Genomic DNA, 24,577 nt, shown 5'->3' on the forward strand with positions numbered 1-24,577 from the left:
AATTAAAGTATAGGTAGAGAGAGAAGAAAAAAAAGTAGTGAAAGGATGAATTTACAATTTATTAGTTCGATTTTGATTTTTTACTATTAATTATTAGTTTTTACAGAAAAACTAATGGTGACACTTTATTTCAAATTATGAGGGGGTTATATATAAGTTTTTAAATTACAGAGGGTTTATGTAGCAAAGAGCTAAATCAAGTAAAAGGTACTTTATCATTTTTTTAGTCTGGAAAGACAAATATACTGATTAAATCTTCTTTTGCTATTCTATTATTTAGAAGCGAAATTCAATAGTAAATAATACCCAGCCAAACAAAAAAAAGTCTTGCTACAGTATTGCAATATTTAAGGAGGAAGGACCATCTCGTCTTCGTCTTCACATACTAGTTCACGGTGCAGAACTCCCAGGAGACTACTGGTAGCCAGATTTTAGAGCTAGGGGATACTGTACTTCTTTTGCTCTCAAGTCTGACCAACACAATGCATCCCTTCTTTCTTCCAATTCTGATGGTCCTTTTACTACTACTAATCCTCTTGATCAAGTTCATATACTCCACTCTTTGGGTCCCCTACAAAATCCAGAGACACCTATATAAACAGGGCATCAGGGGCCCTGGCTACCGTCCGATAGTAGGAAATTCTGCCGAGTTCAAACGGGAATACGATGCAACATTGAGCAAACCGATGGCATTTTTCAGCCACGACATGGTCCATCGTGTGGATCCATGTTACCACAAGTGGACTTTCATGTACGGGAAGACCATGCTTTTCTGGCATGGCTCGACCCCGCGGCTGGCTCTAGCCGATCCCGAAATGATAAAGGAAGTTTTGCTGAATAAATCCGGGCACATCGTAAAGGTTAAGCTTACTGAGAAATTTCTAAAATTATGATGATTTTTAAAAAAAATTCTACAAAAGGGGCATTTTGTGTATGATTTTCTATCCTTGGGGTCTTCGCATTTAGCAAATGCGAGTTCTTTTAGCTCACATTTGCTAAATGCGAAGTCCCCCTGAATTTTTCCATTACCGAAATTCAAAAAAAAAAAAAAAACAAAAGCAGACCTCGCATCTGTGAAATGGCAATGGCAGCTGAGGCAGAAATGGCAGCGCAATGGGGCACAAAATTGGTTGGGGATGACTGCTGAGGCAGAAATGGCAGCTGGCTGGAGTGCAAATAGTGTCTGGTGGAAGGTCAACAATGGTGGACAACAACCGACGAGAAAGACAGAGAGTGAGGGATTTCGGGCAATTTCCTCTTGGAAGCTTGGACTGGTGTCTAGCTAAGCAAAGACAAGAGACAGTGAGCTGGATGTGCAAAGTTTCGTTCCAATTTCTGTCGCTTTGCTCACGGATTTGAATGCCGAATGTTTGATGTAAAGAACGGAGCTCTGTTTTTGGGTTTAGGTGAAAGAGACAAAGTAATGTCAGGTACTACCTCGCATTTAAAAAATGCGAGGTCTTCGATCTCTTTTTCTTTTTCTTTTTTTTGTATTTCGGTTGTTGGAAAATTCAGGGAGAGTTCGCATTTGACAAATGCGAACAACCCTTTTACAGAATCTCATACACAAAATGCTCCCTTTGTAGAATTTTTTGAAAAATCATCGTAATGTTAGAAATTTCTCTAAGCTTACTCCACTGGCTGAGCAGCTCTTTGGGAAGGGACTCATTGATTTGCACGGTGAAAAATGGAGTATCCACCGAAAGCTCGCCAATCCAGCCTTCGTCATGGATAGAGTTAAGGTGATGTTCATAATATTAGTACCTATTTTCTTCTTTTTTTTTTTGTCGTTTATATTTTAATAGAGACATACTATAGTGTTGAACTCAATATTTTTGAATATCCCTTGGCACTGGTCGCAGGGTTAGGATCATTTCTATTAGATTTCTCTCCATTGTTCTCTCCATTTATTTATATCTGTAATTTTATAACTTCACAAGTTCATCCGATTGTGTCATTATTTTTTTTAATCTCTAAATCAACATACTAAAAAGTGATATTCTTTTGCGAATACTTTCGCATTCAATTTCTACGTAACATTTGAACAGTAAAAAAGAGTCAAAATTGTAACAAAATATGTAATGATTAATCAAAGGAAAAATTCGGTCAATTTCATACGAAATTTAATGTGTAACTAATACAAGTACTGTTGAAATATATTACTAATAGTATTAATTTTCAAAAATAATTTTCAAATTATTTTTATTGGAGTTCTCTCCAATGCAACGAAGAGATGCCTAGTCCCTTGTTTGCATCAGCATTCCTCGCATGTCATTGGTTTTTTGGCATTGCAGAAAATTTATTTGCGGCACACAACAGAAATTTCCTATATCAATGTATTTTCTCCTTTCCGCCACAGTTTTGGAATTTTAAATTCATGGATGGGGTCCTGCTCAAATTTATGATATTAGACTATTAGAGGGTTGTCTGCAAGTATCATTGATCACAGTTGAAACATTGAAGAGGACACTTGTAGCTAATTTAGGGATTATATATATAGTTCACGGGATTCGATGGGATTAGTTTAGTTTGGACGGATAAAACAGCTTTATGTTGTTTCGTGTCTTCATTTGTAATGTTTCAACCATGGTTTTCTCTAATCATACGTGAAATTTATTTTGTTATATGTAATCCAATGCCCCATAAGAGCTGTACTTTCTTTAGTGGGGGTTAAATTATGCTTATTTACCTTATGATACAGTAAAAAGTCGAGGCCCTTTATCTAGTTTTATAGAATTTGGATGATTTCCCCGTCAACATTGTTATGCTTTAGGTTTCTTAATCCTATGATGATGTAGTTATATAACATAGAGCGGCTATAGAGTGGGTCCAACACTTGGAATTCTCAGTGACATGTTTTCCTATGCCAATTCAATGTCACCTATAATATTGCACCAAGTGTCCTGTTATTATTTACATTTTAATTTTCTAATAATTCAACTTGGTTTGGTTTAACGTAAGTGTAAAAAATAACAGGACACTTGGCACAATACTATAGGTGGCATTGAATTGACATAGAAAACATGTCACCGAAAATCCCAAGTGCTGGTCCAGGGGTTCTTCTTCCGTTGGGGCCGATATTCATTGCATCCATGTATTTAGATAACTTTTTAAATTAATCTAATAATTTAACCCAAAAAAAAAAAAACTAATACCTGTGGCCCTTGGGCACCCTATGGCCAAACCTCTTTTTTTTTTTGGGGGGGGGGGGGAGGTATTCTATCTTCTTTTAAGCGGAAATGCTGGCTGCCTATGCAATAATTTTCTTTTAATTTTTCCGGGTAATGCAGGCGTGGGTTCCTGAAGTTGTGGAAAGCACTCAAGAGGTGCTAAACAAGTGGGAAAATGGGATAGGAGAAAGAAATGAAATAGAAGTGGATGTGCTCAAAGAGTTTCATGTACTGTCTGCAGAAATTTTATCAAAAACAGCTTTTGGTAGTGACTTTGAAGAGGGAAAGCACATATTTGAACTGCAAGACCAACAAGCCATGTTGACCTTAGAGGCGCAGAGGACCATATACATTCCCGGTTTCAGGTGATTATTATCGATCTGTATATTCTTTCTTTTTTTTTTTTTTTATAATGTGCGCCACTGCCCCAGTATGAATGATTACTTTCATAATTATTGACCTGTCTTGTAAGCAACAAATCAGCCAGTATTCTTGTTAAATTCTGCAGTCAATTATTCTATTGATTGTATGAACTAATCATGCAACAATTAATTAATGCATAGGTAGTCCAAGTCAAAAGATAATTTTCTTCTGCGTTTGTTGATTATGGAGTACCTCAGCCAAATTCAGTGTGAAATACAGGTTTCTGCCTACACGCGACAGCAGGATGAGATGGAACGTAGAGAAGGAAACTCGACGTTTGATAAAGAATTTGATTTATAGAGAAAAGAAAACGGGAGGGAACTCAAAATGTCTGCTTAGCCTCTTATTATGGGGTGGGTTGGGTTGCCAGTGGAAGAAGTCATTGATGAATGCCAGACGTTCTATTTTGCTGGAAAAGAAGCTGTTGCCATATTTTTGACTTGGACGCTTGTGCTTCTGGCGTTGCACCAAGAATGGCAGGTCAAGGCAAGGGAAGAAGTTCTTCAAGTTTACAGCAACGATAAGCTTCCGAATGCAGACAGTCTAGGTGACATGAAGATTGTAAGTCCAATCCTTCTGCATTTCAGATGCAAGCAATTTTAATAATTCTTGATGGGAAACTCTTGAGATTTACATACAGCCCTCAGTGATTGGGCCATGAAACTGTCTTAAAAATATCAAATCTTAAACATGTGTTTCTCACGAAAACTTTTCTAATTCCTTCAAATCTTAATCCTTCGCCATTTCATGATTCATGCGCTGCTCTTGATTAACCAGGTGGGTATGATACTTAACGAAGCACTCCGGCTCTACAATCCGGTTCCAGATTTGTTCATGGAAGCCACTCAGAATATCAAAGTGGGAAACCTTGATGTTCCAGGTGGTACACAGATCTTTGTGCCTGTGACTGCAACTCATCACAGCACCGAGATGTGGGGAGCGGATGCAAATGAGTTCAATCCGCAAAGATTTGCTCAGCCTCGAAAGCATCTCGCCTCATTTTTCCCATTCGGTATAGGAAGCAGGATTTGCATTGGTCAAAATTTTGCGTTGATGGAGGGAAAAATTATCCTAGCTATGATTCTCAAACAATTCTCTCTCGCATTGTCACCGTCCTATGTTCATGCTCCTGTCACATTTCTCACCGTCCAGCCTCAGTTTGGTGCCCAGATCCTTTTCAGGAGGCTCTCAGGCTGATCAATCGTTGCGAAAGAAGAATCTGGTGACAATAAAGTTATTCATTTGCATTGGTAATTCTCTGTGTAATGATGGTGCTACGCTATGTGTACGCCTCAAAACCATGAATGTCATTTCGTCCCCCGTGAAAATGCACGTTTGCTGTTCGCAAGTATCATCAGGTAAAAATCGGGCTTCCATCATGTACGAAGTCAACATTAATTAAGCTAACATATAATTTGTCTGCAACTCTTCTTGTTTCTGACGCAACCATTTCATCAAAAGAAGCTCAGCAAAATTAAAATATGAAAGAACGGAAAGAGGAAATCCAGAAAGGCAAGAACGACCATTTGAATTTTTAATATAGTCACAACTAGGTACGTAGGGATGCTACAGTTTTAGTCTAGTTAAACACCTCTGACAACGAAAGGGAAAAAAAAAAATCTTTTCTCTGGGAAGAGTCGTAAAAATCTTCTTTGACTGCTCCCTTGATTGAAAGCGAAATGGTAAATTACTAATATTCTCCTGCAGTTTCATCTATTCTTAAATAACACCCTAAAGTTTTAAAATATCAATTTTACTCATCTATAGTTTCATGTAAATTAGAAATTTAACGAAACTAGTCTATGTAATATCTTTAGTTAAAATATCAGTAGTGCCCTTACTTAAATGCTAAATCAAATGATGACTTACCCACCTTGTATGAAATTATAGGGAGATTATACAGATAAATACAAAAATTATAAGGAGAAATGGATTTTTATATAATTATAGGGGTTAAGTGGATATTATGATTTCATCACGCGCAATTTTAGTGCATGTGATCTAATCACTGTAATTGATGATGTATTTCATTCTTTTTTTTCATTTTACATAAAATCATAGAGGGATTATGTGACTATTTTGAAACCTCAGAAGAGTCATCTAGTATTATACAAAATTATAGGGAAATTATATGTAATTTACCCAAAGCGAAATTATATATCATACCAGGTAAGATGTTTCTTCTATTTTACGACAAAAAAAAAAATTCTATTTTATGACCAAAAATTGCAATAGTCTTGCCATATTTAAGGAGTAAGGGCCATCTCCACGACATAAGTGTAAAGTGTCCCTCAACTAGCTACAAGAGACATCTAGCTTCTTCTTTCCTACTGAGTAACCAGATTTCAGACCCAGGGAGTACTTTCTTTGCTCTGAAATCTGACCAACACCATGCATCTCTTCGTTCTTGCAACTTTGATGGTCCTTCATCTGCTTATAGTCCTCTTGATCAGGTTCATATACTCCACTTTTTGGATTCCGTACAAAATCCAGCGACATCTGTATAAGCAGGGCATCAGGGGCCCTGGCTACCGTCCGATATTCGGGAATTCTCCGGAGTTCAAGCTAGAATTCGATGCAACATTGAACAAACCAATGGCATCATTCAGCCACGACATAGTCCATCGTGCAGATCCATGTTACCACAAGTGGACTGCCATGTATGGGAAGACTATGCTTTTCTGCACGGCTCTACTCCCCGGCTGGCTCTAGCTGATCCCGAGATGATAAAGGAGGTTTTCCTAAACAAATCCGGGCATGTTATAAAGGTTAAGCTTCCACCGCTGGCTGAGCAGCTCTTTGGGAAGGGACTCATTGATTTGCACGGTGAAAAATGGAGTATCCACCGAAAGCTCGCCAATCCAGCCTTCGTCATGGATAGAGTTAAGGTGATATATGTATCCACGGTAGTAGTTTTGCATTTTCTTTTTTTTTTTAATTCTAATATGAGAACATTTTATTTATTTTTCCCATAGCTGTAGAATTACAAATTCATTCTGTGGTCCTACTTAAATTTATGATATCACACTATTGGAGGTTGACTGCAAGTATCATTAATGAAAGTTGAAAAAATCCAGAGGACTCACTGTTGTAGGGGGATGCACCTGTTAACACTGGAAGCTAAGTCTGGATTGTTTGGTTGTCCATGGTTTCTCCGATTGGATTGGCTTATTATTCAAAAACTAATTTTTTAAATATAAGATTACAATAATATATAAATAAAAATAATTTAAAAAACAAATCATCTATACAATATATCAAAAATAACTTATAAATATATCAAAAAATTTTAAAAAAAAATAAATTCTACAACTTCTTCTACCTATCACCACTGTCCACCACTGCCATCTCCCCCGTCCTCCTTCCCTTTACCTCCTTCTTCCTCTTCTTACCTTTTCGTCCTCCATCTCATTCCCTTTCCTCTCTTCTCTTTTCCTTTCCTTCCTTGCAACCCCCACCCCTTCCCTCCCTAAATCAGATGGGAGTAAAGAAGGGGCGGGGATGGAAAGGAAAGGAGGAGGAGAAAGGAAAGAAAGAAAGGACAGGAAGAGGAGGAGAAAGAGCGAGAGGATGATGACAGTGATGGATGGTAGTGTTAGTTTTAAAAAAGTATCTTAAATTTTTTTTAATTTTAAAATATATTTTAAAATCACTTCCTAAACATCACAAAAAACATTTACACTAAAAGTTTTCGTAGAATTACAGTAAAACAAAAATACCTTGAAAAACAGTTAATACAAACAGAGACAAAAATTGCGAATGCTAAACAGCTCGAGTTATCATAGATACGATGCAATGATTTCCTACCGTGTCAAATCTTGTTATCAACTAATTTGATGCAGGCAAAGCTCAGCTAGATTTGCATCTACTCCAAGTTCGATTTGTCTTAAAGAGCTCGTGTTCAAGCCAGTTTATTTATATTCAAATTGAAGTGGAAACTGGAAAGAGGCTTGTCTTAAACCGGCTGCCTGTTTTTCCCATTTTTTTTTAAAAAAATAAAAGAAAATTTAACAAAGTTGTCCTGGTTATGCAGGCATGGGTTCCTGAAGTTGTGGAAAGTACTCAGGAGGTGCTTAAGAAGTGGGAAAAAGGGATACGAGAAAGAAATGAGATAGAAGTGGATGTACTGAAAGAGTTTCATATACTCTCGGCAGAAATCTTATCAAAAACAGCTTTTGGTAGTAATTTTGAAGAGGGAAAGCACATATTTGAATTACAAGACCAACAAGCCTTGTTGACTATACTGGCTCTGAGGACCGTGTATATTCCTGGTTTGAGGTGATTATTATCGGTATACGTTTTCTCTTCCCCGGTATTGGTGACTATTTTCATAATTCTTGACCTGTCTTTTGCGGAGTAAATCTGGTTAATGAACTAATTTTGCGGTTCCACAAAGAGACTAACGCGTGAATCATGTTCTTGCTAAGACTGCTCATTTTCCCAGACAAAAAAGCATCGACACCGTACCGCCCTTGATTTAATAATGCTATAAGAAAGACAAAAAACGTACAGATTGATCAATTATAAACCAACAGTAAAGGTGGGGCGCTCATGTTTCCCGTTACTGTTGTTGCTTCTTGTTCTTATCGGATAAGATTTGGCTTCTCTTATTAGTTTCTGATTAAATCAATCGGAAGAAAATATGTGCAATTATGTCATCATGAAACAAGATTGATTTTTAAACCATGTATTTGTATCACATTTCTGGATCTGGCAATGTCTGAGTGATATTTTTCTGTTATTGAGTGAAATACATAGAGTGCATAAGTTTTGTCTTTGGCTTCTTTTCCGCAAGGAACCACAACGATGTAGTGGAAAAAAGTAATTCTGAGAAGAAAAATGTATAAATCAAAACAAAGAGCGTCATGAATCGGCACCTCCACTTCAAAATCCGACGTTTACTTGATATTGCAATAACAGGATGTGTTAATTCTCTAAAATCATTCCACATACAGCAATTAATTGTTTTCCTGATTGCACTCTCATAAAACAACGCATGGGTATTCAGGGCAAAAATGGAAGTGATCCTGTGATATATGCTCCACCTGCAACAATAATTATGATATGTTTCTTTTGCATTTCCTGATTATGAACTACCTTAGCCTAATTCAAGGTAAAATGCAGGTTTCTGCCTACGCGTGACAATAGGATGAGGTGGAAAGTAGAGAAAGAAACTCGACGGCTGATAAGGAAATTGATCGATAGAGAAAAGAAAGCAGGAGGAAACCAAAAATGTCTGCTCAGCTTTTTACTTTGGGGAGGATTGCCAGTGGAAGAAGTCATTGATGAATGCCAGACATTCTATTTTGCTGGAAAGGAAGCTGTCGCAATATTCTTGACTTGGACACTTCTGCTTCTGGCGTTGCACCAAGAATGGCAGACCAAGGCAAGGGAAGAAGTATGGCAAGCTTGCAAGAATGATGAGCTTCCAAATGCAGACAATCTAAATGACTTCAAGATTGTAAGTGCATCTCACAACTCCATAACTATAAGTCGAATCCTTCCCCTCTTCAGACTAAGTAATTGAAAATTTTTTATGGAGAAACACTCTCGGTCTACAACCCTCAGTTACTGGATCATAAACTGTCTAAAAGGATCAAATCTGCACAATGAAAGAGAGGCCGTATCTCGGGAAGACTTTTGTAAGCTTTCAAATCTGAATAACATTGATTTTATTGTCTTGGGAAGACGTGACACCTTTTAATTATGAAGAACAATTCAGCAGCCAAGTATTCTGCCCATAATCCTTGAAACTTTTGGTGCTGTTGTATAAATATTTCCTTTTGGCTAGGCAAATATAATTGTCTGTCTATACTGTAAATGTTAACTATCCCTATCTAATGATTTATGTACTGCTCTTGGATAACCAGGTGGGTATGGTACTTAATGAAGCACTTCGACTCTACAATCCGATTCCAGATTTGTTCAGGGAAGCAAATCGGAATATCAAAGTGGGAAGCCTTGATGTTCCGGCTGGCACCCAGTTCTATTTGCCCGTGACTGCAACTCACCACAATACTGATATATGGGGAGAGGATGCAGACGAGTTCAATCCGCAAAGATTTGCTGAGCTGCGAAAGCATCTTGTCTCATTTTTCCCATTTAGTTTAGGATCCAGAATTTGCATCGGTCAAAATTTTGCCGTGATGGAGGGAAAAATCATCCTTGCTATGATTCTCAAACAATTCTCTTTTGAATTGTCACCATCCTATGTTCATGCTCCTGTGACATATCTCACTGTCCAGCCTCAATTTGGTGCTCAAATCCTTTTCAGGAGGCTTTCTAGTTGAATGCTTGTAGGGTCTGTGTTCTATAGTCTTCCTGTGTCCCGTCACAGTTGGTAGTGATATCCTAAGCTACTGTACCGCTTGGCATCTTATTCCCTGCGGTAATGCATTTTCCTTTACTGTGCAAGTTGTGATAAATTTATAGTATGCCGACTGCTTCTTCAAGAAAGCTACTTAATTCATTAAATTAATTGGTTATGCCGGCCGTCTCTAAATACTATGTTATCATAAACTTGGGATCTACTTATTTAATTCTGCAGTAGTGCTTTTATGTATTCCTGGTGACTTGAATGATGAATGATGATGTACAGTCCAGACATTAATTAGAAATACATGGTCTTAGCGAGACAGAAAGAATTGATCTTTCATCTAATCCAATTCAGGGTCTGTAAGAGCATAGTAAAAACTCTCTCTTCAACCGTTCTGTCATGTGCCTAACAATTCCTACCATTCTGCTAGTACTTGTAATCACTCTGTTCAAATTCATATACTCCATCATTTGGGTACCATTCAAAATTCAGCTGCATTTCAAGCGACAAGGAATTGAAGGCCCTGGGTACCATCCATTATATGGAAACTCTGAGGAGATCAAAAGGCAGCATACTGAAGCGGCTTCAAAACCAATTTCATTCAACCATGACATCTTGCACCGTGTGGCGCCTTTCTACAAGAAGTGGTCAGCCATGTATGGAAGAACATTCTTGTTCTGGTTTGGTCCTACACCGCGTCTAACTCTGGCCGATCCAGACATGATTAAGGAGCTTATGCTAAACCATACTGATTGTGTCGATAAGCTCCCATTTACCCCAGTTTCTAGGCAGCTCTTTGGACAGGGACTCGTGGGATTGTTTGGTAAAAAGTGGGCCGTCCGCAGAAGGATAAGCAGCAAGGCCTTCAACATGGAGAGGGTTAAGGTGATTTCCATCCCTCTTTTATGCCCTTTTCAATTTGTTTTTTCATTGAATCAGCCTAATAGATGCCCCATTTAGGATTTTAAGATGCCTGTTTCTTTTTTCTATCTTACCTTCTTTTTGTTCTGAATTATTACTCTCGTTCTTGTTGACCTTTAATTTTTGTCCATTTTTACCTTGATCTGCAATTATTGATAGAAATAAAGACTCAATTGCACATAAGCAACAAAGCATCCCAATTTCAGCTTATCAATTTATTTGTCAATTTTCTAAAACTTTCCTTCGATTTTTAGGAGCACACTCATATGACGGAATTCCCTTATCTTAGCCACTCTTAAGTACTGCTGAATCTAGTTAGAATTGGGACACAAGTTTGATCCGAAACCTTCAATGGCTCTAGTTTTCCTCTCGGTTAACATCAAGTTCCTATAAGCTTTCATACTAGCAAATGCAGATACAATTTAGATAACTAATCATATTCAATTAATTGGATTATGTATACATAGGGAGGGTTGGGGGGGGGGGGGGGGGGGGGGGGGGGGAGGGAGACATTGTAACCCGCACCATTGTATATTTCCCTTTATTGGTTTTTGTTTACAATTTGGAGTTGATAACCTTTAAGAGTTAAGTGCCTGGTTTTCAGGATTGGGTGCCTGACATCGCAGGTAGTACCATGAAGTTACTAAGGAAGTGGGAAGAACAAAGAGGAGGAAGAGATGAATTTGAATTGGATGTACACAAAGAACTTCATGATCTCTCAGCTGAAATAATTTCTATAACAGCTTTTGGGAGCAGCTTTGAAGAAGGGAAGCGTATTTTTGAGTTGCAAGACCAGCAGATCAACTTTACCTTTCAGGCTATGAGAAGCATCTATATCCCTGGATTGAGGTGATCTACTTTCTTATGAATCGTGGAAATGCCTAAAGATAAGCTTAGATCCACGTGGTGTTTTTCGTAGCCATGCTACCATTACTTTTGTCCGCCACAGTTAGGTGTAGGGAAATTTTTGTTACATGTGCTTCTGTTGTTCTGATTCTGATCCATTATCTCTATTAGCGGAATCTTTCATGGAAAAATCTAAGGATTTATGCACTGCATAGACCTTCGACTTTGAGCTTGCAGGTCTGTTCAAGTGCACAAGCCACTTTTATATGTGACTTGAAGTGCCTGACACAAGTTTGCTTCGTTGGTAATGACTAGTCTATTCCATGTTTGTGAATCTCCCAAAATGGAATTAAATGCAGGTTTCTCCCAACAAAGAGTAACAGGATCAGGGAAAAGCTAGAGAAGGAAACTCGCGACTCAATTAGGAAACTGATCGAGACAAACAAGAATGAAGGACAAAAGTCGAAAATTTTGCTTCGTCTGTTAATGTCTGCCAATAAGAATTTTGATGACAAAGAAGAGGGATTAGATGTGGAAGAAGTCATTGACGAATGCAAGACATTCTACTTTGCCGGAAATGAAACAACTGCAAACCTCTTGACTTGGGCGCTTCTTCTTCTAGCACTCCATCAAGAATGGCAAGATAAGGCACGAGAAGAAGTTTTTAGAGTTTGCAAAGGCAGTTTGCTTCCAAATGCTGAGAACATGGATGACTTAAAACTTGTAAGTTTCAATTTTTAGTTAATTGGATGTTTTGGGTTCACTGGTAGTACAGATATTCTGATTATCCACTGGATAGGATTCAAACAATGTGTGGCCTTCAAAGTAAAAACTTCTCCAAACAATGACGATGCTTGTGAACTCCTGATAGAACTGCTCAAAATAGCAATGCCTTGCGTGGAATCAGAATCAGATGAAATAGAAAGATGGAAGGATGCCAACTTCTAACTTTTAACAGCTGCAAATTATGTTCTTATATAATGGTGAATTCAGTGGATTTCTCATGCTAAGATCCCGTTTTCTACTTGTAGCCAGACTGCTGTTTACCGTAATAATCACAATCTTCTCCATGTTTAACTCTTTTTTTTTTCTTCTAACAGCTTACCATGATCATAAATGAAACGCTTCGGCTCTACTCACCAATAGCCCAACAGACGCGGAGAACATCCAAGAGTATCAAGCTGGGAAAGCTAGATATTCCTGCTAAAACAGAGTTCTATTTAGCACTCACTGCAGTCCATCATGACCCGGAAATATGGGGAGAAGACGCCAACGAATTTAATCCTCTTAGGTTCACTGAGCCTAAAAGGCATCTAGGTTCATATTTTCCGTTCGGTTTAGGGCCCAGAATTTGTGTGGGTCAAAATTTAGCAATGGTTGAAGCAAAAATTATCTTAGCCATGATTGTCAAACAATTTTCCTTCAGGGTGTCACCTTCATATGTTCATGCTCCAATCATGTACCTCGCCGTGCAGCCTCAGTATGGTGCTCCCATCCTGTTCAGGACCGTCTCAGCCTGAATACTAGTGCAAGAAGGGAAGGGAAGGGAAGGGAAGGAGAGATTATTTGCCAATTTGAAAAGCATAAAAATTATCGCCATTACACTTTGAATAGCTATTCAAATATGTGGTTCGGCCAAGCTGTTAGAGATTCTATTTGCTGCTAGTGCAAGTGGAAATGGGCTAATTTTCCTTCATCCTTGTGTTCTTAGTTTTCATCAATATGTTAGGACAACAAAGGGCGGAGAGAAAGGGAAATCTTGAAAGCACAATGCTTTGTTGCTGGAGTTCTGGTGGCCTCATAAAAGATTTTGGATGACAAGCTAGAAAATACTCCGCTTACAACACCTTAGCTTGAGTAGAACCAATTTACGGTACAATAGAGGGTCAGCTTGATCACGAGCTAGAATCTGATGTAGTTTTACTGTTCTTAATCTGCTTCAACTTTTAGTCTTTAGGAAACACATGTATACTCAGAGTAATAATGAGTGAAATTACCAAACTGTTCACCAAGCATTGCCTCCCATGTGAGAGGCGAAAAATTTGGATAGGCCTGATCTTGTAGATTGAGTGATCTAAGATTGAATGATTTAAACAATTAAATTGATAAGATGACGTAATAAATTTTGAACCATTAGATCTACAAAGACAGAGTCTACGCAGGTGAAATCTTGTGCTTTGTTTATTAAAGCCCCATTCTTTCCAAACATTCAACAGCATACTAATACAGTAGGATTATGTTGCAATACAATATCCATTTCCCTTTCCCCTAAGTTATTAAAGGATGTACTCAATAAAAATAGATTGGCAAAGGTGTGAATTTTCGTTCCAACGAAGTTGTGTTATTATTGCTCATGTTCTTGAGATGGACACATTAAATTACTTGGAGATTCGCACAAATTTGTGTGAGAGGGAAAAAAAAACTCGAAAGACTATATGTCAATAAAATTTTGGGTTGAATCATTGATATTTGATACTCCCTCCGTCCCGTTTTATTAGTTTAGGTTTTTTTTTCACACAGATTAAGAAAGTGTAATTAATTTGGTTGGAAACATAAATTTAGATTAATAATTTTCTAAAATACCCTTATGCTAATCACGAAGAGTGCATTGGAAAAGCTCAATGTATTCAATGTAGTGAGTTAGTATTTAATAACAATGTATTAATAACAAGATATTTAATAAGGGTATTTTAGACAATTTGAAAGATTACTACATTCCTTAATGGGGAAGTGGACTATAATTTGGGACGGACGAAAAAGGAAAACAAGACTATCAAAGTGGGACGGAGGGAGTACAAGCGAAAAATCACATGCCAATAACTCCGTTTGCCACATTACATGTCAGAATTCGAAGGTTTGGCGACCAAACTTGGAAGTTGCACCAGCAAAGTTAGAAGGCGAGAGCAATGTCTTATTCTTTGTCACAAAAGGCAAAAAATGAAAGCAAAATAAAACCGAACTTATGGCTGTTGTCTAATGGAATATCCTTTTCCCAAGGAAATGGGAGTACCAAACCCTGAAAATTTCGAAAGCCAAGCACCAAACTTTCTAGCTTGCCACGAGATTCAAACGCGTTTCTCTACCAGAAATAACAAAAACCGGATTCGCATGTGCTACGAAAATTCTTTCCCTTCTTCCCTTCCGCAGTCCCACAAAATTGGATCCGGTCCAAAAAAATTGCAAAACCATCTAACTCGGGCCCCATCATTGTGAGCAATATCCGAACAAGCTTTACCGACCCGTTCTCTCGTTTGAGCAAAATGACAACTTCATCCCCAGTCACTTCTTAAAACGACATCCAATATCCGTTTAAACGACAGTGTTAAGACGGTACATCCACAAAATTCGGCCGCACATATCCATGCATGCAGCCAAGCATAGTCCCCCATGTTTGTTTGTTGCCATTTAGTAGAAGCTTGGAAAAAATGAGCAAAATAGTTTCCCAACCTGAATACCAAAAGGATGGTTGGACAAGCATACCCCTACACAACTCAAACTGGCAAGGCATTGCTCCACATGATCTCTTGCAATGACGGGTCTCGTATTCTATCAGCACTGCAACCCTTAAGCACTGATCTATCAAAGTCAGATTTGACGAACCCAAGTTGCCCAACCCTTTGTGCATTCAAACTTGCAATATGATTCGTCAAAGGGGCCTATAAGAGGATGCAACCTTTATATTTGCTCCACAAAATCATTTAACAAGTTCAAAGTAAACAAAAGCAAATGTTACTTGTAGTTTTATCCATAACTTGCAAATATTTGTGTTTTGGATGTAAGATTATCTGAACATATTTTTATAGTAATATTGTAACACTTTTGTGATGCAATATTTATGAGATAGTAAGGTTAATTGAAAAAAAAAAGTGGTTAAACAAACGCGTTTAAGATGCAACTAAAATTTTTTTTTTTTGCATAATATAGAAAATCTAAACACGTTATTTGACTTTTCCCTCAATCTTGGATGATTTTTTTTTTATTTCCTTTGCTCATATTTTCCCGATTTATTGAGGGGCAGGATAATTTGGATTTTCATTTTAACCTCAATTAAATTGGTCATGTGGAAAATAAAAAACTTAACTTTTTGAATGATACATCAAATCAAAGATTAATTTTAGGTTTGAAAGATGAACTAAACTATTCAAAATTTAAATTGAGATAATAATTCATTCGATTTTATTTCGATAACTAAATAAGTCAATAATGAATGACATTTTGTATTGTTTACAGTTTCAAACTTAGTTCATTCTTTGCTTAATTAGCAATAAGTTTGAAACTTGCACGAATAAAATTCAAGATATTTGAGTTTAGTTTGATAAAAACTTGTTCGATTTCGACTTTATAAATAAACAGGCAATGCTTAAACATGATTTCAAATTTATATAAAAAAATTCCTTGAGTTGTTTAGTTTGATTTGATTAAACTCATTTATACTTCTAATTAATTTGCAAATGATATTTGCACTACAAAATTACCCTTTGCGCTGCACATTCTTTCTGTACTAAAATGTTATGGTAGAATTTCAAGAGCTATTTTTGGAGTACAATTATCACTTATCTTAAATTGATAGAATTAATAGTTGCAACTTGATAATGTGTTCGAATAAAAAATGTTAGAGGACTACTTTGGTCATTTCACCAAGAACTTTTCAATTTCTTTTGAAACTATGCCTTTCCCAAAAATACATTAATTAGCTGAAATCCCATTTCCCGTATTTCCTGCTCATATCTTAGGGTTACCGGGGTGGTCGTTGGTTTCAGTAGCTAATTTAAGCTCAAACCCCAAAATCCCATCCGAAGCTTCTCGATTTGTATCCTTTGGGCAAACTCAGCAGCCACCAGACCTTCCCCCATCCCCTTCCCCAGATATTGACGAAAGCAAATCAAGGAATTTAAATTACGACGGCTTTTCATGTATTAGACTATTTCTTCAAAGGTTTTATTGGCAGAGATCCTTTTATTGTAAATTATAGTGATAAGGACAACTGGGTTTTCTGGAAATAGCTTCTTTGTCCACAAAAACTGAAAAGGTACGATTTTTATTCCCTTTTGATTTGTTTTGAAATCAGTTAATCAATGAGGGATTATTTTAAAGCTTTTGACTTTTTGGTTTTGAAATTAATGTTGTTATTTGTATTTGTAAGATGGGATTGCGTTGATGTATCTGGTCTTAGTTTTTTTTTTGAATGATTTTGAATTGGTGTTGTTGGATGGGTTGTTTATTGGTTTAGAATAAAAAATTTATGACATACGTGATTTGTGAATAGAAGATTGCTATGTGGAGAATTTAGGATTATTTAGAATAGGGGCGGCAGGACTTATTTGGAGCTTCAGTTTTTTTTTGTGTGTGTGTGGGGGGGGGGGGTGTTCCAGGAAAATTGGCCTGGATGCAGCTCTTGATAGTTCAATTTTAAAAAGAATTTATGTTTTCATTTTCTTGCCCACCTACTTGGGCTTGCTTTTAGGTTGTTAGGAAGTTGTGTGATGGGCGATCTTAGTTCACCTCCATCCATGTTAATGCAGGAAAGGGAATGGTAGTAATAAATTTGAAACAGTAACTTTATCATATAACAAAAATCTTTCCATTTTTTTGTTTTGGAAGTTATTTTCGTCTGACAGGATTCTGGATCTCGTTGGCTTTACTGATAATTTTATTTTCATTTCAGGAAGGGTTTTTGTGGAATCAGATTCACCCTCTGTAGATAGATGTAAATATAGTTATGAGATTATCTTTTCAGACATGTTGTACTGGTGGTGTTGTCTCTACTAAACTGCTGAAAGTAAATCTTCTTTGTTGGCAAGGCCAAGAAGATGCCATCTAATTCTTTCTCAAGACTTATTGTTGCTTGCCGGCAAGGAGTGCAGAGATCAATTTCTTCACAAGGAGGTGGGTTACAAGACTTAGTAGAGCTCCCTATCAGCCAAGCCAAATTACTGTTTGGTGGGGCTTCTGGAACAATCAGTGACCTGCATGGTCTCGTACGCCCTGGCACTCTTGCTGCTGCTCAAGCAAATTTGCATGTAGCCAACCGAAGAAAGAATCTTTCCTTTGCTGGAGCATTTTCACGTGCAATTTCTCTTCCATCTGTATCAGGACCTTCAATCCAAGTTTGCAGTTATCATATTGATCAGCTGCTCGCTGAGCCTGTTGAAGTTTCTTTGGCTCACAAGTCTCAGAAGGGACCCATGGCTTTATCTTGTTGCAGAGCTTCTCTTGTCAATTCTGCTTTAAGTGATGTGACAGTTAGGCTTGTTCAACCTGCTGTCTCAGCCAACAATTCTTTTGCTTCTTGCAACAGTAGAAATATGGAGATTTGTAGGAATACTCGCATGAGTTTGAGAAATAAAGAGCAGCCCAATAGCTTCTTGGTTTATGGATATTTCATATACAACGTGGCAAAGAGGAGGGGAAGGTTGAGTCCCTACCAGGAATTTGGATTAAGGTTTTTTCACACTTCATCACCAGCATGTTCCTCTGCTGGCACCGCTCCTGATGTGTCCTTTGATAGCTCTCTGCGTGATGAACAGCTTTCAAGTTCTGCTGATTCTTATACAGAGTATGTTCTCTCTAGTTTGTCTTTCTTTTTATGTTTAATGTCAAACTTAGTATCGAGAAATGGAAGGTTCAAAGCCCTAGTATGGCCTGATCTAGCCTACTATGTATTGTTTGGCTTGCAGAAGATTTATGTGTGTCTTAGACGATATAGCATGTGAAAGTGGGAAAATAAGCAAAGACACTTGTTTAAATGCCTATATTAGTCAAGGGCCAAAATGTATTGATAATACAAAATCACTTTTTGTGTCATCAGTCTCTCTCTCTCTCTCTCTATCTCTCTTGACGGGATAAATACATGTGCTGGCAAGTTTCAAATCTCATGAGGTTATGTCTCTCTTGATGATATTTATTGCAGGAAGATCCCAACAGACAGATCCTTAAAGCTAAAATCAGGATCATGTTACCTGCCTCATCCTGACAAAGAAGAAACTGGTGGAGAGGATGCCCATTTTATATGCACAGATGAGCAGGCAATTGGTGTTGCTGATGGTGTAGGTGGATGGGCAGAGCTAGGTGTTGATGCTGGGCTATATGCACGTGAACTTATGTCAAATTCAGTAACAGCAATTGAGGACGAACCAAAAGGTTCAGTTGACCCCGCTAGGGTCCTGGAGAAAGCTTACATGAGCACAAAAGCGAGAGGGTCTTCCACTGCATGTATCGTTGCCCTTACAGATCAGGTATCTATACTTTTTAGTTAAATAGTTACTTATTTGTGTCCGATCTATTACTGAAGCTAAGCTTAGATGTGATGCTGTAAACTTTGGCCTATGTGATTCAAGTCTTGTTAAGATTGACTAGTACAGTACTTCATTTATCTAGATTCCGCCATCACATTTTGGATCATGTTGTCTTTCTGATTTTCCTCCATATGCAGGGTCTGCATGCCATTAATCTAGGGGACAGTGGATTTATGGTGGTTAGGGATGGTTGCACTGTTTTTAGATCTCCTGTCCAACAGCATGATTTCAATTTCACATACCAACTAGAGAGTGGAAATGCTGGTGATTTGCCTAGCTCTGGACAGGTAAATAGATGCTGCAAAGGTCCTAGTTGTTATCTAATCTGACTGACTTTACTCTTCAACTGGTAAAGAGAGTGTGTGTGTGTGTGTGTGTGTGTGTGTGTGTATTTTTTAAGCTAATCATCTGTTGGAACATGTTGAGGAAAGCAATGATCGGGTTTAACAAAGTTATCTTGAGAGGCTTACAGTGGTGCTACTCTACTCTGCTGTAGGATGTGGGTGTATATTTTATCTTACAGACTGCACATAAGCTTAGCTTGCCCTTGGTTATGAATTAAGAGCTACGCGATGGCTTGTCATGTGCTTGCTTGATTAAGGCACTGTAACTGCATGATTGTTAAATTGTTAATCTTGTCTGTGTATTACATTTGTTTAGTTTATATTTTGTCTAATACAATGACTAATCATTTTAACATACCAGAAAAGAATTGGTCTTTTCCAAAGCCACTCATACAGACTACAGATTTCATGGACATCTAGTCATTATATATCCTGTAAGATTTAGTTGTTCAATAATTTAAGGTGTTATTTAAATTACTTATGCCTTACATTCTGTTTGGTGGAGGTGTTACAATCTTAACACTATTGGTATTTTATGCCTAGGCTGAATGGTCATCCTTTTGATGCAGAACTTTACAATCCCTGTTGCTCCTGGTGATGTAATAGTTGCTGGTACTGATGGGCTTTTCGACAATTTGTATAACAATGACATAACAGCAGTGGTTGTTCATGCTGTTAGAGCTGGATTAGGACCTCAGGTGACAGCTCAGAAGATAGCAGCATTGGCCCGGCAGCGAGCACAAGATAAGAACAGGCAGACCCCTTTCTCTTCTGCAGCACAAGATGCTGGGTTTCGCTATTATGGTGGAAAACTAGATGACATCACTGTAGTAGTTTCTTACATAACCAGCGACAATAATGTATGAATCCTCTCTCTTTCTGTCTCTCTCTCTGTCTGTGTGTGTGTGAGTGCACATGCTTTCCAGATCACTCAGTTAAATACTCGGCCTCACTGAAAGGTGCTTGGTACACAATTCGTGGTCATAGTATTGTCACAGAAATGGTGCTGTTTCTCCGGCTCTTGCTTCTATGCTTGTTGTGCCTTACGCATTCTCTCCTTTAAATGGAGTCACATGCATTTGTAGCTGCTGCTAAGGTCTACCTTTTGATGATATGTAGAGAGGTCTGCAGTTTTCTTCTAGAAGTCAACAAAAATGGTGTCTTTTTCCTATGTGACGTGGAACTGTGACTTATTTTTGATAAATACAATAGTTTCACGACTTTCGCTTGTTCCTTGGTCTGCCAGAGAACTGTCACCATGACATGGTCACACTGACATACCATTCAGTAGTATATTGTTCATCGTTTTTCGCATGAATGAGTGCAGTTGTATGTTTGTACTCGTGAGGATAAAATATCTGATTAAGGTGCCCATATGCTGTGCAGGAAAAGACTTCAGCATGTGGATCTAGTTAGTGAAGTTTTGGATTTATATGGAGCTATCAATTTACCAACTACATGGCAGTGTCTGGAGCGCAGTGAAGCATTGGAGAAGCCGTTGTGCAGCTTATACTTGTTTGTTATCTGATGTATGCTGCTCCTATGCACCACCTTGTACTATTTGCGTACATAGTGATTTTGACATTGTTTGCCTTTCTGCTATGTATTGAGGGAAAGCGGCATTAAACTGCTTTCTTCTGCGTAAGAGGAAGGTTGTATATGAATGGAGGAGAGCATATGAAAGTGCATGCAGGTGCTAGTCTGGACATCTTTTGAAAACCTGTGGGACCAGGATACGTACGCACGCCATATAAATGATGAATATCATTTTAGTTGTGATATATGTTAGGAGCGGAATTTTAATCTCTCTCTCTTGATGAATTTGATCGATAGTCTGTCTACAACAAAGGCAAATTGAGTTTTTAATCATGCAACTGTGTACCAAAGCTTTGGATGGCGCATATAGCTGGTTTTAAATGTAAATACCTGTTAATCTCGTGTTTATGTTTTGTTCTATTAGTTTTACTGGACATTTTGTTGCGAGCGGCTCTTTTCAAGATGCAATTCACTTGCCAACTCAACTAGTGTTTTTTTATTTTATCTATATTATTCTATTTTATCTTAATCTAAGAGAAATGTTCAATCGACCTATAAGAATCGATGGAAACTGAACTATCATCGGATCAGACGAATGCGTAGAATCTTTTAGAAAAATTACATATTATAATAATTGGTGAGTATTAAAATTTGAGCTTTTGATCTTTTGACTTTTCATCCCACTACCAACTCAACTAGTTAGCGACACAGAAACATGCAAATCACTAGAATATTGAAACTGTGATGGCTGAGCTGGTCCTCCCTGTGCTCAGCCAATCCTGATTTCTGAATTTCTAATGTAGCGTTTACTAGTAATAACTGGCCAGATCAGAGTCAACCGCAGCGTGTGAAGGAGTAGGTAGCACTTGCAAGCTTGCTCAGTCTGCTCTGGCATTAACAATTACCTTCTATTATTGGCAATTAGTCAACCATTTCCGGTCACAAATCTCAAATCCCACCTCATACTCATACATATAGCCATCGGTCGTGGATGCCACCATCGAGAAGGTTTAATTTAGAGTTTAGACCATTAGGAATAAGAAAATCAGACGCGGGCCAAACAGAAGAAAGAGAGAGAGGAGGGCTAAAATAAAAAAAAGGAATAAACAGAACAGAACATTGTCCTTGCCGCGCACAAGGAGGAATACAAAGAACAAAACTTTTTGTTTTCGGCAAGTATACTCCATTTTCTTTGTTCGGTACTGGTTTCCTCCTTTGCGTCCACACGTAGCCAGCCCATTTCTCTAACTATTCAGTACTATACATCTACTTCCAGAAAAGGACTAGAACCCCACGAAGGAAGAAAATACGCCAGAGAAAGAAAAACGAATTGTATTTGACTTCCTAAATTTTGTTTTTATTCTCCATAACTAGAGTGAAGTGGTCTTCACTTAATGCTACAGAAAAGGAAATAAAAGTCGATTCAGCCTTCTCAGGCTCTGCTTTGGGACAAGGCGGCGTGATTGATGTTCCATTGTTGTTGAATGTTGAGATGGCGGGTCGAAGAGAAAAGTACAGCCAATCGCTACGCGGATCCAAAATCGCCATAGCAATTGTAATTGGGGTTCTTCTGGGCTGCGTTTTCGCTTTCTTGTTTCCCCAGGGACTCTTCTCCTCCTCGGATCCTCCTACCCGTAATCGCCGGCTTTCTAAATCCTCCCTTCAGGTCCGTCATCATCAAAAACTCATTTGCACTTTTGTACTTCTCGTTGAAGCGCTTAAATTGCCAGGTATTTTTATGGGTTTTGGCTGGGGGGGGGGGCACTAGTATCGTAAAAATTGAATCTTTGATGGAATTGCAATCTATGATTTTAGATTAATTATTGATCAATTTGAGCTTTAAAGGTAGTAGTAAAACGTACCTACTGTTATTTCTACACGTCAGATTATAGATTAAGGTTTAAAAAAAAAAAACAAAGAGCTTTCATCCTTTTTGCTAATCAGCATTTTAGGAAAAATGGGCTAAGGCCTGATATTTTGCCAGCAAATATTGTTTAGCCATCATCGTCTTGGAAGATTATATTTTCTTATATATGAATTATCTTGATGAAGTGCATAATATGATTGCTGTAAGGAGCGATTTTTTGCTTTTGATTTGTTGGTATGATGTTTAAATTTTTTGGGAGGCAAACAACAAAGAAGAGGTTGATTAGATTGGTGCTGAAATGAATCTGTTCGCTTAGTTGAGCGGTTTCATTCTCAGGTTGATTCATCTTCATGTGACTCTCCGGAACGGATAAACTTGTTAAAATCAGACATCATGAAATTGTCGGAGAAAAACGCGGAGTTAAAGAAGCAGGTGAGGGAGCTCAAGGAGAAGTTACAGTTGGCTGCACAGGGAAAAGGTCATGCTGAAGAGCAAGTGGTGGCATTGAGCGAACCACGTAAAGCTGGGCCTTTTGGCACTGTGAAGGGATTGAGAACTAACCCTCCTGTCCTCCCCGATGAATCAGCGAATCCAAGGCTAGCAAAGATCTTGGCAGAGGTTGCTGTGAGGAAGGAAGTTATAGTTGCAGTTGCCAATTCGAATGTGAGAGACATGCTTGAGGTTTGGTTCACTAGCATAAAAAAGGCTGGTATACCTAATTATCTGGTTGTTGCACTAGATGATGCGATGGTGGAATTTTGCAAGTCAAATGATGTTCCCGTTTACAAGAGGGACCCAGATAAGAATGTTGATTTGATTGGAAAAACAGGTGGTAATCATGCTGTGTCAGCATTGAAATTCAGGATTTTGAGAGAGTTTCTTCAGCTCGGATACAGTGTTCTTCTTTCTGATGTTGATATAGTATACCTCCAGAACCCATTTGATCATTTTCAGAGAGATTCGGATGTGGAGTCCATGACAGATGGTCATAGTAATATGACTGCTTATGGGTACAATGACGTTTTTGATGAACCTGCAATGGGGTGGGCACGGTATGCACACACGATGAGGATATGGGTGTATAATTCTGGGTTCTTCTTTATGAGGCCCACCATTCCTTCGATTGAGCTCTTGGATCGTGTTGCTGATAGGCTTTCTCAGGAGAAAACTTCTTGGGACCAGGCAGTTTTTAACGAAGAGCTCTTCTTCCCTTCCCATCCAGGGTATGTTGGGCTTCATGCTGCAAAGAGAACCTTGGATTTCTATCTCTTCATGAACAGCAAGGTCCTATTCAAGACCGTGAGGAAAGATGCTGCACTAAAGAAACTGAAGCCAGTCATTGTCCATATAAATTATCACCCAGATAAACTTTCAAGAATGAGAGCTGTAGTTGAGTTCTATGCAAATGGCAAGGCAGATGCCTTGGACCAATTCCCAGATGGTTCTGAATGGTAGTGCTTGCACCTGATAGAAATTAAGTTCTTGCAAAGTTCCATGCAGTGGATCTCATTTTGTGTTTGTTATTTTCTTTTTGCTGGACGCAGGTAATTTTGTACTCACTGCTACTTCTCGGGAGCAACTTGTAATATGAATCTTCATTTTAACCATGATTTTTCTTCTTGAAGTTCTAAGTCATTGCTCCGACTGAGGTCTGGCCATGGTAAACATACTTGTGTTCGGATCGAAGTGTTAACACTAGATTTATTTTTGTTTTGTGAGGAGGTATTTGTTCTGTGATCTACGTACGATCACAACAAACTAAAAAATTCGTCGAGGAGGTATTTGCTCTGTGGTCTACGTACGATCAAAAGAAACTTCTTCTGTACTATGGATTTTTTTATCTGCCCTTTATTCAAGCC

At 38.1% G+C, this 24,577-nt stretch overlaps 5 protein-coding genes across 9 annotated transcripts; all 5 read left to right on the plus strand.

Moving 5' to 3' along the window:
• Nucleotides 1-326: 326 nt before the first annotated feature.
• LOC113712590 (cytochrome P450 72A15-like) lies at nt 327-4,944 on the plus strand. Its single transcript, XM_027236072.2, has 4 exons — nt 327-1,742; nt 3,291-3,535; nt 3,813-4,154; nt 4,371-4,944. The coding sequence occupies exons 3-4, from the start codon at nt 3,942-3,944 to the stop codon at nt 4,788-4,790; spliced, it is 633 nt and encodes a 210-aa protein (XP_027091873.1). The 5' UTR covers nt 327-1,742; nt 3,291-3,535; nt 3,813-3,941; the 3' UTR covers nt 4,791-4,944.
• Nucleotides 4,945-5,858: 914 nt separating this feature from the next.
• LOC113712589 (cytochrome P450 734A1) lies at nt 5,859-10,078 on the plus strand. Its single transcript, XM_027236071.2, is given in 5 exon segments — nt 5,859-6,273; nt 6,276-6,481; nt 7,627-7,871; nt 8,718-9,054; nt 9,464-10,078. Coding segments are annotated over 5 exon segments (1,497 nt in total). The 5' UTR covers nt 5,859-5,984; the 3' UTR covers nt 9,884-10,078.
• A 148-nt stretch (nt 10,079-10,226) lies between these two features.
• On the plus strand, nt 10,227-13,785 carry LOC113712588 (cytochrome P450 734A1). The gene is made up of 4 exons (XM_027236070.2): nt 10,227-10,794; nt 11,435-11,679; nt 12,036-12,399; nt 12,777-13,785. Exons 1-4 carry the CDS (start codon nt 10,309-10,311, stop codon nt 13,194-13,196), a joined length of 1,515 nt encoding a protein of 504 aa, XP_027091871.1. The 5' UTR covers nt 10,227-10,308; the 3' UTR covers nt 13,197-13,785.
• A 2,562-nt stretch (nt 13,786-16,347) lies between these two features.
• On the plus strand, nt 16,348-21,259 carry LOC113712505 (probable protein phosphatase 2C 55). Of its 5 annotated transcripts, none has more exons than XM_027235972.2 (6): nt 16,348-16,705; nt 17,342-18,232; nt 18,587-18,911; nt 19,109-19,258; nt 19,885-20,175; nt 20,702-21,259. In XM_027235972.2, exons 2-6 carry the CDS (start codon nt 17,487-17,489, stop codon nt 20,729-20,731), a joined length of 1,542 nt encoding a protein of 513 aa, XP_027091773.1. In that variant the 5' UTR covers nt 16,348-16,705; nt 17,342-17,486; the 3' UTR covers nt 20,732-21,259. The 5 variants fall into 5 exon arrangements, with proteins under 5 accessions (XP_027091773.1, XP_071923385.1, XP_071923384.1 ...); XM_072067284.1 differs by lacking the exon at nt 20,702-21,259 and adding an exon at nt 19,677-19,749 and having other exon boundaries at nt 16,359-16,705; nt 19,885-20,127; XM_072067283.1 differs by lacking the exon at nt 20,702-21,259 and adding an exon at nt 19,677-19,749 and having other exon boundaries at nt 16,359-16,705; nt 19,859-20,027.
• Nucleotides 21,260-21,958: 699 nt separating this feature from the next.
• Nucleotides 21,959-24,342, plus strand: LOC113711956 (arabinosyltransferase RRA3). Its single transcript, XM_027235205.2, has 2 exons — nt 21,959-22,517; nt 23,055-24,342. The coding sequence occupies exons 1-2, from the start codon at nt 22,344-22,346 to the stop codon at nt 24,171-24,173; spliced, it is 1,293 nt and encodes a 430-aa protein (XP_027091006.1). The 5' UTR covers nt 21,959-22,343; the 3' UTR covers nt 24,174-24,342.
• The last annotated feature ends 235 nt before the right edge of the window (nt 24,343-24,577 follow it).

The sequence above is a fragment of the Coffea arabica genome, chromosome 10e (genome assembly GCF_036785885.1).
Source record: "Coffea arabica cultivar ET-39 chromosome 10e, Coffea Arabica ET-39 HiFi, whole genome shotgun sequence".
Classification (NCBI taxonomy): Eukaryota; Viridiplantae; Streptophyta; class Magnoliopsida; order Gentianales; family Rubiaceae; genus Coffea; species Coffea arabica.

Bases quoted from the DNA above. Each gene is read 5' to 3' on its own strand.
- LOC113712590 (XM_027236072.2), top strand. From the start codon at position 3,942: ATGGGGTGGGTTGGGTTGCCAGTGGAAGAAGTCATTGATGAATGCCAG. The intron at 4,155-4,370 runs GTAAGTCCAATC...TTGATTAACCAG, and splicing joins GTCTAGGTGACATGAAGATT to GTGGGTATGATACTTAACGA.
- LOC113712588 (XM_027236070.2), top strand. From the start codon at position 10,309: ATGTGCCTAACAATTCCTACCATTCTGCTAGTACTTGTAATCACTCTG. The intron at 10,795-11,434 runs GTGATTTCCATC...CCTGGTTTTCAG, and splicing joins TCAACATGGAGAGGGTTAAG to GATTGGGTGCCTGACATCGC. The intron at 11,680-12,035 runs GTGATCTACTTT...AATTAAATGCAG, and splicing joins ATCTATATCCCTGGATTGAG to GTTTCTCCCAACAAAGAGTA.
- LOC113712505 (XM_027235972.2), top strand. From the start codon at position 17,487: ATGCCATCTAATTCTTTCTCAAGACTTATTGTTGCTTGCCGGCAAGGA. The intron at 18,912-19,108 runs GTATCTATACTT...CTCCATATGCAG, and splicing joins TCGTTGCCCTTACAGATCAG to GGTCTGCATGCCATTAATCT. The intron at 19,259-19,884 runs GTAAATAGATGC...CTTTTGATGCAG, and splicing joins ATTTGCCTAGCTCTGGACAG to AACTTTACAATCCCTGTTGC.
- LOC113711956 (XM_027235205.2), top strand. From the start codon at position 22,344: ATGGCGGGTCGAAGAGAAAAGTACAGCCAATCGCTACGCGGATCCAAA. The intron at 22,518-23,054 runs GTCCGTCATCAT...TTTCATTCTCAG, and splicing joins TTTCTAAATCCTCCCTTCAG to GTTGATTCATCTTCATGTGA.